The sequence below is a fragment of the Pteronotus mesoamericanus genome, unplaced genomic scaffold (genome assembly GCF_021234165.1).
Source record: "Pteronotus mesoamericanus isolate MK-2021 breed Mesoamerican mustached bat unplaced genomic scaffold, CSHL_Meso_final contig_263, whole genome shotgun sequence".
Taxonomy (NCBI): Eukaryota; Metazoa; Chordata; class Mammalia; order Chiroptera; family Mormoopidae; genus Pteronotus; species Pteronotus mesoamericanus.
In genome coordinates this window covers 8,370,732-8,388,239 of record NW_026555112.1, presented here as the reverse complement: position 1 = coordinate 8,388,239, position 17,508 = coordinate 8,370,732, and the positions used below count along the sequence as shown (strand labels likewise).

The 17,508-nt window shown below is 40.9% G+C and overlaps 1 protein-coding gene across 1 annotated transcript in view; it reads right to left on the bottom strand.

The window, feature by feature from the left end:
* The window catches only part of SLC5A8 (solute carrier family 5 member 8), a 38,611-nt gene extending 33,532 nt beyond the window's left edge, over positions 1-5,079 (bottom strand). Inside the window, exons 1-2 of the mRNA XM_054574470.1 lie at positions 4,729-5,079; positions 254-319 (exon numbers count right to left, since the gene is read on the bottom strand). Of these exons, the coding sequence (XP_054430445.1) occupies positions 254-319; positions 4,729-5,079 (417 nt within the window). The remainder of the gene's footprint in view (positions 1-253; positions 320-4,728) is intronic.
* Between the last annotated feature and the right edge of the window lie 12,429 nt (positions 5,080-17,508).

Genomic DNA, 17,508 nt, shown 5'->3' with positions numbered 1-17,508 from the left:
TTGATCAATATAACATTTAACGTTCACTTAAATCATTGTTTTCCCATGAGGAAATTCATTTGTTAAAACACTGTTCGGTGATCTTAAGGATTAATGCTGTGTAGTGACGAGCATTTTTCCTTTTTGTTTCCTCCTATTTTCAACATCTCTTTTTTATCCTTTATGTGTTTACCAAAAACACTTGGCCCAGATGCCCTGACTGAAAACATTTTAGGTGACAAAAGGTAAAATAAACTAATGGAGAGCTACTTACTGTTTGAATAATGTAGACGATTGTTCCACAGAGACGAACATATTTGTTAAATCGAAGTTCTAAATACTGTTTCCAAAAAAAGGGAAAAATGGTTAATATGTAAAATGTCTGGACACGCCTTTTTTTCTTTTTCTTTTTTGTAAATCAGCAACTTAAGAAGGAGTTAGAAATTTAAACTTCATAAGTAATTTGTATTCTCTATTTCTATTTTACTATTATTTTTATTTACACACAGCAAAATTGACTCTCGTTTTAGAGTACAGTTCAATGAGTTTTAACACATGCAGAACAGCTCCCTAACCCCCAGAAAACTCCCTCATGTTGCTTTTTTGTCATCAAACTCTGCCCCCACCCATCAATCTTGGCAATCAACTGATCTATTCTCTGTCCCTAGTTTTGCCTTTTCCAAGATGTCATATAAATGAAATTATTTTCTGCATTTTTAGCATAAGAAAAGTATTGTTTTACCGTTGCTCTTGGTACCTACTTCATACAGTTCCCCTGCTTCACTTAGGGAATCAATCCTTTCCCACTGCAGGCAATTGTGATAGAACTGTCAATCAAGGTGCCCCGCCTATTCTGACCAAGGAGTGGTCACATGACCCACGCTCAGCCAATTGGCTTCCCTTCTCAGTGGCTTGATTGAATCTTAAGAGGCAAGATATGAAGACAGAAAACGATCGGAGCAGGAGCAGGCTGATTCCAACAGGGTGGCCTGAGAGGCTGCCTTGGCTTCTGTCTTTTCAGTCTGCTCAGCTTTTCTCTCTCTTGTATGAGCTACTCCCACATCCTTCTAATGATGTTTTTAACTTAAATCAACCAAAGTCAATTTCCGTTCACAACCAACACCCTTGCCGTTCTTCCTACTCTCCTTGACATCTGTTATATCTCATAATGTAGTCTGCTATCTCCTATATTATACATGAGAATGTATTATAGAGTTAGAATCCTAGAATTTCAGAGCCAGAAGGAAGCTGGAATCCAAGACATTCTTTAACTTAAATATTATTACTACATGTAGAGAGAATTTTAATATGGACAACGATAGTCTTTTCATATAGCAGAAAAAAAGAAGAAAAAGCTAACATTAGGTAATAATCAAGGGGCGGGGGGAAGGGTATTTTTGCTCCATAATCACAGCTAACATTTATAAAGTATTTGCTTTGTATACTGTCCTCTCAACAACTCCATGAGCAGGTACTAAGTATAAGCGCATGAGGACACCGGGGCTCAGAGAGAACCCCAGCATTGCAACCTAATAATTGAATGTATATAGCAAGTTGAAGCAAGTAACTTGGTTCAATAAAGTTCCCCCTCTCCCCGCCCCCGCAAAATCAGCTGGATCCAGGCAAACCTACGGACTTAAGCTCACACAAAACCAATTCAAGATAGAACCAAGAAGTCTATCACTGTCTCAGCTATTGCTGGCTACTGGGCTGCTAAATAAGTACCTGCAGACCTTCCAGAAGCTCAAGTCACTGAGAAGTAGGCTCAGAAAATAGCTCTAGGATTTCTAGATGAAACTAGAGAGTAACAGTAGGTGCCTCTAATTAACCAAGATCTGCCATAGTCCTTGGAACTTTGAATAATTTAGAGACACTAAAACTTCGACTGAATTATTTTTTTTAAAAAAAAGTCTGGACAATTCAGTTTAAACATAGATTTCGCTGGATCTGTAAATAATGAAGAATTGATGAGGAAATCACATTCCTGCTCTATACTTTTTATCTGTGGGTCTGGAAGTTGCTAACTACTATCAGGACTATACTTTGAAGACAGTGATAGGTAGATATCAAAAATGCTTCTGAACAGCTGATTTTAGCTACCAAACTGGAAAGAGGGAGAGATTTTATACTTGAGACTTCTTATTCAGAATGTGTGGCTCCACCTCTCACCATAAAACAAAATATTCCTCTCGAAGACTCACTAGAGCCTCCAGAAGCAGCCAACATGCCCCACTGCGCAGCCTTTAGGCAGGCACCTACTCTGCTTCACACTCTCCTATGAAGCTTAAGTTGCTCTGAGCCTCTTTGTCTGCAGAACAGTGCTCTCTCATAGCACCTCCCTTATAAGGACTGTTTTAAGGACTGAGTTTGATAATATATGTAAAACATGCAGGCAGTGCTCAGCATGTATTAAACATTCAGTAAATGTTAGTTTTTTGTTTGTTTGTTTGTTTGTTTGTTTGTTTCTTTGCAGTGCTCACTGGAACCCTGCTAACAGCCTCCACCACTCTGGAAATGTGTGGGAAATCTGTTTCTGGTTGGGCTAAGTTGCTGTCCTGCAGAGGCACGGGTCAGTGAGTATGAGTGCAGCATTCATCTGTGAGAACTGAAGTCCTCTTGCCAGATTCTTCAAACTCCTAAGTTTTGGAATTGGTTAACTACACAAGCAGAGCTCACAGACTCAAATGCCTACAGGTCCCATCAGGTAACATACGTGAGGTGAGTGGTATCAGCCAGGTGTTCATATATCAATGTGTTGTAATATTCCTCACATCCACTACGAAGTGTGTTCTCACCCTTCTGTTGAAACAATAACTCCCTTTACCTCTCTTCATTTTTCCTTTTGCATTTTTGATAAAGACATAAATGCCAATAAAGATTTCTCTAGCACAAGAAAGTAACACGCAAATGCATTGATGAGTCCTCAACATAGAACTAGGGAGTGATAGAAATGACTGTAAATTGGTGTTCCTGTCGCCTCTTGGGATGCGGGCTCAGTGTCACCAGCATTTGGGGCTTTCAAAACAAACCAGATCTGGAATTTTATTTGACTTCCACCATCATTAAGCGCTAAGTTGGGTTTGTTTTTTTTTTCCAAACACTATAAGTGTGTGGGGGAAAACACGACTGAAGATTGAGTTTGGCCTGGGGCAGCCAGTTTGTTACCTTTGCGCAAAACAGAAATTCCATCCTGCTCACTTCTAGGATGATGACTTGAATGCCCCCAAACACAATGACCAGAGGAGGGCAATGCTGTCCCAAGGGTGCCTTGCCCTGGATGACATCATTAGAACCCACACAATTTGTCACTAGCACTTACTGTGCCACTGGGACCCTGTCCACAGCACCAGTTAAACCAGCTTTACTAGGAAACCAACTTCCAGTGACTCTGGATTGGAGCAAACACTACATAAGTTCAAGGACAGAGGGAGCTGCTGAGAAGGAGGCCCGGAGTCCTCCGGATAACGGCCTATTAGAGAGGAAACTTCTGTAAGTCTGTGTATGTGGCTCACGGGTTAGTGCCTGGGTAAAAGGGACCACTGAGGGCACTGAACTGGACCCCATCAGTCCCTGAGCTTTTCCCCTCCCCCTACACTCCCATTCAACAGCTCTTTAAACCAAACCAGGCCTGACTGGTATGGCTCAGTGAGTTGGGCTTTGTCCTGCAAACCAAAAGGTCGCCAGTTTGATTCCCGCTCAGGGCACGTGCCTCGGTTACAGGTTTGGTCCATAGTCAGGGCGTGTACAAGAGGCAACCCACTCATGTTTCTCACTCACAAAGATGTTTCTCTCCCTCTCTTTCTCCCGCTTTTCCCCTCTCTCTAAAAATAAATAAATAAAATGTTTTTAAAATAATTAATAAAATCAAACATTCTAAACTAAACCAAAGATTCAGCACCGTTACAACGTCCTATCCTGCAAACGGCTTGAGAAAACCTATAACCAATGGGCCTGTGCAATGGGAAAGACAGTTTCCCTTAAGCATCTTTCCATAGAGAAGGGGGAGCCGTTTAAGAACTTCACAGACAAATTTTCCTCGTGATCCCAAAATAACCACCTCTACCACCACCACACCAGTACTTCTAGCCAATATTTAGTCAGCACTGACCCTGTACCAGACACTATTTTAAATGCTACACTTGCATCACAACTTTTAATCCTCCCAACAGCTGGGTGAGGTAGGTGGTATCATTATTTTCGTTTTGAGATGAAGAAGTAGGCGCAAAAGGTTAACTAACTCACCCGAGGTTATCCAGCTAGTAAGTGGCAGAATCTGACCTCAAAAGCAAGCACTGGGACAAGAGATGGAGCAACTTAACTGGAGCACCTGCCTCTCTTTGGAAAATGTGTTGTGTGGCGAGGCAAAAGGGGGAGCATAATGTCTCCCCAACTATCCTGGGAAAGTGAGCTGAGCCTGAGCACCTGGAACACGCGACTGATTTGGAGGAGGAGGAGAAGATAAAAAGTTTTAAAATCTTTCTTCTTGACTCGGAATCAGAGATGTTAAAGCAGAAAGGGCCTTAGGGAGCACACGTCCACATCATTCCATTTACGTTGGACGAGAGTTAAGGCCCAAGACTTTCGTCTCCTTTACAGGACGCCTCTTCCCCAAAGGGGATGGAGGGGGCGAGGTGGACCGGCACCCGGAGAGGTTTCATCTCGGTGGTGGGTCTGCCGCCTGGAAAATCCCTTCAGGCTCCTGACAAGTTCTCCCCTCGCTCCTCCCTGGCCCACCACCTCACCCTTTACCTCGTAGGTGCTGGTAATTCCCAGTTTATAGAACACCGGGAGGTAGACCTCCGCGCTGATAACCACCACAAGGAGGTAGGTGAAGCCAAAGAGGATGAATATGGCTCCGAAACGGTACACCTCGGTGGGGGTGCCCAGGACGGTGACTGCAGACATGAAGCTGGCGGTGAGGGACAGCGCCACCGGCACAGCGGTCATTCTGCGGCCGCCCATCAGGAAGTCCTTGGAAGTCTGCCGGCTCTTCCCCGCGAAGGCATAGTAAATGCCGATGACGGCGGAGATGAGCAGCATCCCGGCGAACACCACATAGTCCCACACCACGAAGGTGCCGATGGCCCGCGACCGGTCCATGGCCGCACGGTTGCCGGGGCCCTGAGCGCGAATTGCCGACTCTAAGGAGCGCAGCCTGAGCTCTTGCTTTCCCTGCGCGCCTGGCGCTCACTTCTTATTTCCCTGCGCCGCGGGCGTGGCGGGCGCGGCGCCCGGCGGTGATTGGAGGCGTCCTCCGGCCGCCTGTCCCCGCCGGCCCCGCAGCTCCGCGAAGTGCGGAGAGGGATACGCACCGGCAGCAGCCTCTGCATCCACCACCGCCAACAGAGCCCTCGATGTGGGGCTTCCGAGGACGGCCCCCCCCCCGCCCCCCGCCAAGCCGAGCTAAGTGCTCGCCAGGTGTCAGGCCGGAGTGGCTCGAATCTCCCAGGGGCCGGGGACACTTGGGCAGGTCAGAACTGAAGCCACCAGTCTCATCTGGCGGAAGCACAGAGAGAGCTCAGCGCGAACTGAATCAACTGCCCTAAGGAGACGCAGAATTTAGATGAGGCAGTGACTGATTCGGGAGTGTGGATCGAAGGGCAGCTGTCCTGCTGTCCAAGTTCAAAAGTCCAAGTCCTCATGAGAAGATACACCCGGGATTTTTAGATCTCCTTATTTGGTAAATTAATGGGTGGCTGGGGTGACAGCGTGCACTGAGCTGAAGTGCCAGTCCTGATGCAGGTAGGCGATTATAAAGGCAAGGAGGAAGTCTCTGCTATTGGTTGCCTACGTTTTCATTCAACACATTTTTGATACTACCTACTATTTAATGAGCCTTCCCATGTGGTATATAACATGCTTGGCACCTTATACATCGACCAGTGTAATTCTTGCTATGACCTTTGAGTTAAGGATCATCTCCATTTTTCAAATGAGGAAACTGGTTGAGAAAGATTAAATCACTCGCCCAAGGAAACAGTGGAGATTAAGATTTTTAATCCAGGTCTGATATCAGAATTTGTTCTCTTAATCACGTGCTATACTTGTAAAGTTCAAAGGTGTTAAATGTAGGCATAAATATGCACACTTAAATGAAGACACTTGAAAGCACATGGAAGACCAGATCATTTCCAGTACCAGTACTCAAGATATATTTTAAGTGGCTTACCTTGAAATATTACTCACAACGCATGAGACACACTTGTAAAGTAGTATGATTCTCAGGTTTTTCTTCTAAAACAGACCGTCCAGCCAAATGTGCCAGGCATAGGTCTCTTTCAGGCCATCTTTGTTCATTTTTATACATCTGTACAATTTATCATTTGGTCCTTGGTAAACAATCCTCAGCATGCATTTAACCCAGCCCAGTATGTGAATAAAGCATTCACATTTTTTTTCTTGGTAACTTGGCATTATTTGTAAAACATTTTCACAAGGAAATAAAGACGGAAATGAAAGTTAATCCAAATAATGCAATTACTTAAACAAATATGTGGTCTGAAATTATGTTCCAACCTAGTAAAATTTACTGTATCTATATATTATATGTATTTATCCCTATATTTATGTCTATTTTATATATATACATATACATACAGCCACATGTATGTGTGTGTATATATACACACATATATTAAAGAGAGAGAGAGAGAGATCAACCGCAACCTGCAAGCATAACACAGAGGAATCCTACACAAGAACTCCTTTAGCAATTCATTCAATTTCCTGGAAACTTCCTGTAAAGCCAATAGACCTAGATATGAAAAACTCATAACTATTTAAACAAAACTCATTTTCTTTAGATATCTAGAGTGAGGAACAGAACCTCAGGCAGCTGCTGACCAATATATCTTTATAGTCATGTGAGAGGCAGAAGAGCTTGAGGTTAAACTCCAGACCCTGAAACCTGACTTCCTGACTTTGTTATCTACCAGGCACAATATCTTGAGCAAGTACATACTTCTATGTTTTACTTTCCCACATTGAAAATGAGGATAGTAATTCTTTTCTTACATTGTGATAGAGGATTAAATGAGATTACATACAAACAGTCCCTGGCACTGTAAGTGCTAGCATTGTATAATTGCCCAGCTGTTTTCCCGTTTATGGAGAATGGGGCTGGTGTGAGTCTTGGAAATGCTGCCCATCTTCCCTAGTTAGTTTCTCTTGTTTCATAACATTTACACAATGTCATGAACTATGTATAACCTATACCTTGTGCTCCTTTAAGATCTTTCAAATATCTGATATACGTATCCAAAGAATGTTTTCTTTTTTATTTACTGATATTTTTTTTTTAGAGAAGGAGAGAGAGATAGAGACAGAGAGACAGATGAACATCAATTTGTTTTTCCACCTATATATGCATTCAACCAATGAATGCATACGTAAGTGTGTGCCCTGTCTGGCAGTTGAACCTGCAGCCTTGGTGTACCAGGATGGTGCTTTAACCAACTGAGCTACCCAACCAGTGCAAATAATGTTTTCAAAAGAATACACGAATTTCTATTTTCTGAGCCTTTGAATATATGAAGTTATCTGTTGTTTTGTTTTCACACATGAGAAGAAAATTCAGCTGAGAAAACCTTATGTAGTAATCTTTTTATTCAAAATTTATCGATATTTTTCTATTATATTTTTTAAAGTTAAAAAGTTCAATTACAGATGACATTCAATATCATATTAATTTCAAGTATACAGCATAGTGGTTAGACATTTACTGGTATATAACTTCTGAAGTGATCCACCTGATATGTCTAAGCGCTCACCTGACACCATCCCTACCTATTACAACATCATTGACTATATATGTTATGCTGTACTTTACATGATCATGACTATTTTGTAGCTTATTAATTTTGCTTCTTAACCTCTTCTCCTTTTTCACTCAGCCCCTCAATCCCCTTCCATCTGGCAAACATCAGTTCTCTGTATCTATGAGTTTGTTTCTGTTTTCTTTGTTAATGTATTTTGTTCCTCAAATTCCACATATAAGTGAAACATATGGTAGTTTTCTCCCACTGCCTGACTTTCTTCACTTAGCATAATACCCTCTAGACTCATCCACGTTGTTGGGAATGGCAAGATTTCATTCCTTTTTTATGGCCGAGTAATATTTCATTGTCTATATATACCACATCTTCTTTATTCATTTGTCTATTGAGGGACATGTAGGTTGCTTCCATATCTTGAGTATTGTAAATAATGCTGCAATGAACATAGTAAGGCATATGTTCTTTCAAATCAGTGTTTTGGATTTCTTTGCATAAATACCCAGAAGTGGGATTGCGGGGTCATGAGTTTTTGAGGAACCTCCATAGTGTTCTTCACGTCCTTGTCTCCATATCCTTACCAACACTTGTTTGTTGATTTATTGATGATAGCCACTCCGATAGGTACGAAATGGTATCTCATTGCGGTTTTAATTTGCATTTCTCTGCTGATTAATGAAGTTGAGTATCTTTTATATGTCTACTGACCATCTCTTTGTCCTCTTTGGAGAAGTGTCTATTCAGGTCCTTTGCCCATTTTTTAATTCGATAGTTTACCTATATAGGGCTGGCATGTGAAAATCTCTTATAGGAAATGTTGCAATGATGTCTGTTGTAACAAGAATATCTGTGTCCAACACTTGGTGAAAAAAAGGACAGTATTTCGAGCTCACAGAAGTTCTAAACACAAGGCTATGTTTGGGAATGATAAGGACTTGTTTGGGAATGAATAATACTTAAAATTATGAATGGGTCAGCTGCCTTCAAATTTATGACTTCAAAAAAATTTAATAACTTCACTGGTTTGTTGCCTAAAAGTTATTTTGGTATAAAAACTAGATTTTTCCCTAAATAAGATAAATAGTATTAGCTATGAGGTACGAATTCTCACTTTTTTGTTTCTCTCCAAACTTTCCAAATGAGTTCAGTTTTACTCCTCTCACTAATGAATGTACTTATAAACATATAAAAATATGAAATATACCTATTTATGTAATACCTTATCACTGGATAGCTCATTCAAGTTTTAGAAGTACAGTTTGTGAATAATGGCTGTTCAAACCACAATAGATATTTTACATATTTTTTAAGTCCCATTTTTGCTGTGTTTACGAAATGTGGCAAAGTATCTGTCTTCCTAGAAAACTAATTGGTGGCTCTGAAAACAGGCAACCTGATGCATCTGAAGGCCATGGACACAGATCCTGAGAAAAGGGCCAAGAGAACCGAAGAGGCTTCCCTGGAAGGAAATTGTGTTTGGATTTCCTGTAACTCACCTCACACTGCTGAGAAGTGTTTCATTACCACTTATCCTGGAACAAGGAAACAAGAATGAAATTTATGCTGAAGATTACAGCATTGCATTATTAATTACATCATATCTTTTTGGAGAAGTTTTTGGGTTTGTTTTTCTTTGTTTTTTGTTTTTTGGTGTTTTTTGTTTGGTTTTTTTTTTTGTAGAAATACAGTTTTCCTGGATGGCTGCTTTAATTTTTTTTTTTAAGCAAAGTAGCTAAAAGGAGGCCTATGAGAATGGAGTGACACTTGCTGTTAATTACTTTGAAGTGGGAAAGGACCTAGAATGTGCTGACATGTGTCATGGCTCACGCAGAGATGGAAACTGCTCAAAGAGCTCTTGAATTTTCACAAGGACCATCTTGGAACAAGCCCCCCCCCGTTTTCTCTCCCTGCACAGTCCCTTTCACTTAGAAATGCTCTCACCCCATCTCCTCCTGTTAGAATCTTACCCATCCTTTGTGGAGCACTCAATTGTCAAAGTTTTTCATGGAATATTTCACTACTCCTAATTTTACCTCCTCTTCAACCAGATATACTCTCTCTCTTGCTTCGAGCCCTCTTCACATGTTAATACTCATGTTTTGGCCTTCGTAGTGGTACAGTATTATAGTTTTAATCAAGGCAGGAATATCTCATGGATTCTGTGAGTCTGGAAACAGAAACTGGAAAGCCACTCTACATTTCTGCCTGGTTTCCCCCCCCTCCCTCTCCAGATGGGTTTTCTCTGCGCTGCCACAGGTACGTGGTCAGCAGCGTCCAGGCCAGTGCATATATGCCCTCATTTCAGTGGGCAGCAGAGACCAATTAGCACCTTTAAATTCTAATTCAAATCCCTTAGAGAAGAAATCCCACTGATGCAACCACAGTCATGTGTCCCTAGACCTCTAATCCAATCAGCTGCGGCCAGAAGAGCAGGGTTCCCATTGGGGCTGCACAGATTCCCTCTGAGGGGAAAGGGAGACTATGCAAGAATGTGGTGAGCTGGCTAGACACTCTGAAAGATGTCTTGTCTCTTAAAAGTCTGGGTCATTTAATTAACTCTTGTGAAAGGGAGATCGGCTCCTTGGGAAAAGGGACTGTGCTTGTTCACCTTTATAAAATCAAGCACCCAGCACTGTTTATTGCCTAAAGAACACACTGAACCTGTTATTGTACTGATCCTACTTTACAGTGCTCCTTGGCATTGAGAATTTCTCAAACATTTCTAAAAAATGAAACTTAGACAACTAATGTCTGTTAGGAAGGGATACCTGGAGGGCTCTTGAGGTGCTAGCAATGTTTTAATTCTTGATTTGAGTCTTGTTTAATGATTGTTCACATTATAACTATTTATTAAACTATGCAAATGTTTCACAAATTTTTAAAAACCACTTTTTAAACAGCATGGCAGACTGAACACATATGTTTACCCTTTTGTTTCCTCCTAAACCTCACTAAAATGACTGCAGTGGAATAAAAACAACATAAACCATAAAGAGAGTAAAAACAAAAGAACAGGGAGAAAATTTTGGAAGCCAGAAAGCAGATGAATAAATAGAAATTTACTTAAAAAAAAAAAACCAAGAAAGAGAAAAAGCTGAAATTTAAGCCAGTAGCATACAAGGCCCAAAAGTAAGCTCACTTATGCCTTGGAAGCGCAAAAAGGATCAGGATTGGTGGTGGCAGCAGTTCTTGAAATGAAGATGATATGATTGGGAAGGGGGGCAGAAAAGGGAATTCGCTGAAAATCTGTACATGAGGACATTTTCCCTCATCCCCTCACCTACCTCATGCAGCTGAGCAACTGCCCCTCCCCAGCAGAAGACTGAAGCTTCACTCACAGAGGAGGTTACACCAGAGAGACTCTGAACAGAGGCCGCCAGGCTCAGCTCTGACGGAGCTTCTACACTGAAACCTGGGGACTAAGGGAATGTCTACATACTCCAAAAAAGAAGACCTCCTGCATCCTTCCCCCATTCATTGTTTTCCCATACTTTTCCTCAAGAGTATAAATCTCTTGTCTCACTACAGTGTGTCTCACTACATCAGGCAATCACTGCAAACTGTTTGCTCCCTACCCAGCGGGCTGCACAATTGCTGCCCTGGGATCTCAGTTTACCGTACTCTGGGGGGTTTTCTGGTCTTTATCAACCACCTCTTACTACCTGAATCCCATGTTCCTTCGCTCTGCTCCTTCGTTTGGGCTGTACACACCATCCAGTAGCTTTCTGAGAAAGAGTCCACAGGAGGCAACTCTGTTCAGAGCCAGCCTGAAAAAGTCTTTATTCTGTGCTCATACCTGAGAGGATCATTGGGTGGGGAGCCTCGTCAGCTACAGTCATGTGCCGTAAAATGATGTTTTGGTCAACAGCGGATGGCATATACAACAATGATGGCATATTATAATGGAGCTGAAAAATTCCTATTCCATAGTCATGTTGTAGCCATGATAATGTTGTAGTGCAATCAATGCATTACTCACTGTGATTGATACAGAAGAGAAAGGTAAAGAATTATTTTTTTATAGCTGTACAAGGTGCTTGTGTTCACTTGTTATATTACAAAAGAGTTGAAAAGTTAAAACAAAAAGTTTATAAAGTCAAAATGTTACAGTAAGCTAAGGTTAATTTATTATTGAAGAGAGAAAAATACTTTTTATAAATTTAGCACGGTCTAAATGTACAGTGTTTACAAAATGTAGTGCATGGTACTGTCCTGGCCCTTCGCAGCCACTCCCCACTCCCTCCGACTCACCCAGGGCAACTTCCAGTCCTACAAGCTCCATTCACGGTATCCTACATAGCTGTACCATTTTTATCTTTTATATTTTATTTTCATTGTAACTTTTTTATGTTTAGATATTTAGAAAAATACTTTAAATTGTGTTAGTGTTGCCTACAGCATTCAGTCTCGTGACATGCGGTACAGGTGTGCAGCCTACAAGCAATAGTCTATACCGCACACCCGAGGTGTGTATGTCATAGGCTACACCATAGTGTAGGTCTAAGTACACTCCGTGATGTTCACACAATGAAAAAATCACTTAATGACACAGTTCTCAGAATGTAACCCCGTCATTAAGTGACTCATCACTGTTTTGGACTTTTCTATGGGGTGTGCTGGCTAAGTTCGTTAGGCAACCCTCCAATAACAAAAATCACTGTCTTCTTCCTTCTTTTCCTTTCCTTCTTCTTCTTCACCCTCTTTCTTCTCTCCTTCCTCCTCCCCTTGTTGCCTGGTCCATTCTCAAAAGCAAAAAATCAGTGATTTGCTTACCCTTAAGTTTCTGGAGCCTAGTACCATAACCGATACCCAAAAGTCATTTAATTTAAATTCAAATTAACAACATACCTTGAATGAAATGAACTTTTTTCCTCTACTTAGTGAGCTACCTGTGAGAGAACTGAAAATGTGGGAGTAAATAATAAAAGAACTCCTTCTTCCACTGGGAGGAATTGTACGCAACAATTAAACTCAGCATCATGAGTACTGACACATCCCTGTTTTATTTGACATCTCAGCAGCATTTCACAGAACACAGAGTGTAAGGTTCTCTCCTCAACACTCTCAGCTTCCAGCACATTCTCCTGGTTTTCCTCCTGCCTCACACATTGCTCCTTCCCAGTCTCCTTGAGGGGAGCTTCCTTCTATTTCTAAACTCCGAATGTTGGAGTGTCTCAGGGTTAGTCCTTTCCAAGGCTCACACCATAGATTATCTCATCCAGTCCCCTTAAATGCTTAAATTCCACTTATATGCTGGTCATTCCATGTAGCTCTCTCCAGCCCTGAACTCCAGATTCTTTATATCCATCCAATGGCCACACAGCATCTCCACTTGGAGGTCTAACAGACGTCTCAAACTTTGTGTTCCCCAGCTCCAGCCTTTTGACATCCACACCCCCAAACCGGCTGCTCTGCCCCAGATATTCCTGTCTCAGTTGATAGCCCCATCACTTACCCAGCTGCTCAGATCAAAACCTTGTAATCACAACAGGTCTTGGGCATGGCGGTTTTGAACTGCGACTGCAGCCGGAACCTGGGGTCAGAGCTCAGCTTGGCTCTGTCATTTCTTACCTGGGTCATCCTTACACAAACCAGCAAACGAATCTGTGCCTGTTTTCTCAACCAAATAGATAAAAGTGTCCACCCTAAGGGGCAGGTGTGAAAATGTGAGTGAATGTATGTTAAATCATTGAGAATATGGCATAGGGAAGGCACTGGAAAGGCGCTCAGTATTATCGTTGTTACTAATATATGTAAAGCATAGAAAAAGAACCTGGAATCAAGTATGCATTCGGTTACTGTTAGCTGTTGCTGTTATTAGTAGTATTGATGCCCCTTTTTCTCTGATGTATTACATTCAACTCAAAGAAGATCCTGTTGACTTTATATCCAAAATACAATTAAAATACTGCATAACTACTTGTCTCTGCCTGAACCATTTTAACACTAACCCAAATGATCTCCTTCTCTCAGTTGAATCCCATCATGTTCTCCTATCTCCCTGATCCATAGTCTGTTTTTCAGATATAAATCTGATTGTATCACTCCTTGCTCAAAATCCTCCACTGGCTTCCAAAGTACTCAGGTTTTGAGCATAGCTAGCGAGGGTCCCTAACCTAGCACCTGGCTATCTGGCCAGCATGGGCTCCTGCCACTTTGTCCTTCTTCATTGGGCTCCCTCACACCAGCATCCCTGCCATTCATTGAGTACAGATAGCAAGATCTGCCACAGGGCTTTTGCACTTACTGTCCTATTGCCAGAATGCTCTTTCCCTAACGAGTTCCATGACTCACTCTCTAATGTCATTCACAGCTGTGCTCAAACGTCACCTTTGACCAGTCAGACCTTCTTTCCTTATTATCCTGTATTAGATGTGACCTTCCTTACTCCATCTCCACCTCCATTGTTTCCTACACTCTGATATATATTTTATTTTTATTTTATATATATATGGAGATATATATACTACATATAACATATATCATATAGATGTAGATATATGTAGTATTATATATTTTGTTTGTTTTTCCCTACCACTTATAACTTCCAACCATTATATTATTCAGTCCTGCCCTGTATAGAACTGTGTTGTGTGTGTGTGTGTGTGTGCATGTGTGTGTGTGTGTGTGTGTGTGTGAGAGAGAGAGAGAGAGAGAGAGAGAGAGAGAGATCAGGGTGGAGATTCAAAAAAACAGGAAAGGTATAAAAAGACTGTGGGGCATCTCCAAAAATGCCAACATCTGAATCATAGGGATTCCAGGAGGAGAAGAGGAAGAGCAAGAATTGAAAACTTATTTGAAAAAATAATGAAAGAAAACTTCCTTAATCTGGTGAAGGAAATAGATACACAAGACCAAGAAGCACAGAAAGTCCCAAACAAGTTGAGCCCAAAGAGGGCCACACCAAGACACATCATAATTAAAATGTTAAAGGTTAAAGATCAAGAGAGAATCTTAAAAGCAGTAAGAGAAAAGCAGGGAGTTACCTACAAAGAAGTTCCCATAAGACTGTCAGCAGGTAAAAGGGACTGGCAAGAAGTACTCAAAATGATGAAAAGCAAGGACCTACATCCAAGATTACTCTATCCAGCAAAGCTATCAGTTAGAATAGAAGGGCAGGTAAAGTACTTTCCAGATGAGGTAAAACTAAAGGAGTTCATCATCATCCAGCCATTATTACATGACATGTTAAGGGACTTACTTAAGAAAAAGAAGGTCAAAATTATGAACATTAAAATGGCAACAAATTCATAACTATCAACAAATGGATCTAAAAAAAATTAACAAAACAAACTAATCAAACAACCAGAACAGGAACAGAATCATAGCTATGGAGATCATCTGGAGAGTTATCAGCTAGGAGCGGGAAGGGGGAGAATGGGGAAAATGATGCAGGGATTAAGAACCATAATTGGTAGGTACAAAACAGACAGGGGGATGTTAAGAACAGTATAGGAAATGGAGAAGCCAAAGAACGTCTATGCAGGACCCAGGGACATGAACTAATGAGGGGAGGGTTGCTGGAGGGAAGGGGGATACTGGGAGGGGGGACAAAGGAGAAAACATTGGGACAAACCTAATAGTGTAATCAATAAAATATACTTAAAAAATTATCCACTTTGGTGGAGGAATATCATACATTACTTATTTGTTTATGTGTTCTCTGTCTATCCCACCAGAATGTGAGTTCTGTGGCACAAGGACATTGTTTCATTTAGAACAGTACCTGATACATGTAAATGCTCAATAAATAAATATGAATGAACATAAAAATGTACGTAAATTGCAAAGGAGAAAACACTTTTTCTTTTGTTTTGAATAATAGGAACATGTATGGTCACTAATTATGGTTATGTTAAACACAGGAGAATAAATACATTTGAAGAAAAAATACAAAAATGCTAAGTTATTGGAAAGTTGTGATTATGAATTTTTTTTTGCTAACATTTCCAAATTTTCTGAAATGTTACATTGTTGTATTTAAAAAAAATTATGTCCCAAATGAACGCACATTGAACTGCAAGTCCAGAGTTCCGGATTCCACTGCTGACTGTGCTGTGTGATTTTAGGCAAGTCTCTGAATTTCTCTGTGCCTCCATTTCCTCTCCAGAAGTAGAAGGTCTTAGGACTTCCAGCTCCAACATTCTCCTTTCTGCCAACATTAGCCCCTCTCACCCCACCCCCCTGTCATGCCTATCCTTCACTCCGGGCCAGAGGGTAGAAATGTTCTAGAACAGCAGTAGGCTGATCTAAATAGGCCTTATTGTTTCAATTACCTGCAGTCTTCATGACTGCAATTTCCTTTAAAGTGATAGGTCTTGCAGTACTTGCAGTGACTGCTCCAATTTCTCGCAGTGTGGTATGACCTGTTTTCCCAATTTCATTTGTCTTGAGTTTCAGGAACACCTCCAGGAGCCATGAGTCTAGCTGGTGGCTGTAGAAGGAAGAAACACAGCACATTCCATGGCATTAGGCTCCTGTTGTTCTGGTTTGGGTGGGGTAATGGGTTGGCCCTGGGCTGGCACTGACTTCTCTTTACTTTCATTACGTATGATCTTTGCTTTCCTTGAGACACCGGAGAATCACAGGTAGGGTAAACTATCTTCCACTGCCCATCTGATGTCGCAATTCTCAGGGTTAAAAGGCCAACCTCAAAAACCCCGTATGTTACAAGCTGTTCTTCACTTTAAATGGAGTCATTTTTAAGTGCATGTGTGATCACTCTGTGTGCCATGAGATGAATTAGCTAGTCAGGGTGGTATTTAGACAATTCTTATCTAGTGGCAAGTTCTTTTCACGCTATAAAGCAGTGACATGGAACCCAGCTGACGCTCAGTTTCAAAATCTCTAATCATAAGAAACAATTGCTTTAGTTTGTTTGTAATTCTACTTATGATACATACAAGTTCCAATTTCATGATAGAGGGGAAGCACTCCTTGGTGTCAATATAATGACCATTCCCCTAAAGTCATTCAAATCAGTGTATAAGAGTTACGTGATTATGACTAGAATCTTACAGTAAGAATGTCAGTCTGCTTACAGAAAGTCAGGAAATAACCTAGCTCTTGATCACAGGATGTTTCTTAAGACAATGTTGAGACATCTGTGATTAGAAGAATTATTTTTAAGATTAAGTGGGCTAAAATATATAAAGCACTTCCTGGCACAGTAAGTGCTCAATAAAAGTTAGCTTTGGTTGTTTTATATATTTGTTATTATTACATGCAGTACACGTGTGGCCCCTTTGCCCTCTATGAGGGAAGAATGTTGTCAAGGACAAAGATTCTCCGCCATCCCCAATTGCAGAAAAATAAGAATATGCAGGTAAACGATAAGAAGGTCTAATATACCTAGTCTAACCTAGGTTTTTATTATGGATATGCCTCAATATTTTATATATAGAGGAAAATATTTATAAATGTCATCAATAGATACAAAAGAAATGTCACACAATCCTTGACTTCAAGAACCTTCTATTCTATTTGTGGAGATAAGACTTAGGAAGAAAGTGAAAAAAATCCGTAAGAGCAGAAAAACCATCCATAAAAATAGTGGTGATCTTTTTTAGTTAGCATTTATATCCAGCCTGAGCATTACTGTCCTATACAATACATGTGTGAAAAAGATTATACATGGATTCTTTAAAAAACTTTTGGTTTAATCCTCACCAGAGGATATGTTTATTGATTTCGGAGTGGGAGAATGAAGAGAGAGAGAGAAAGAAACACTGATGTGAGAGAAAAACATCAATCAGTT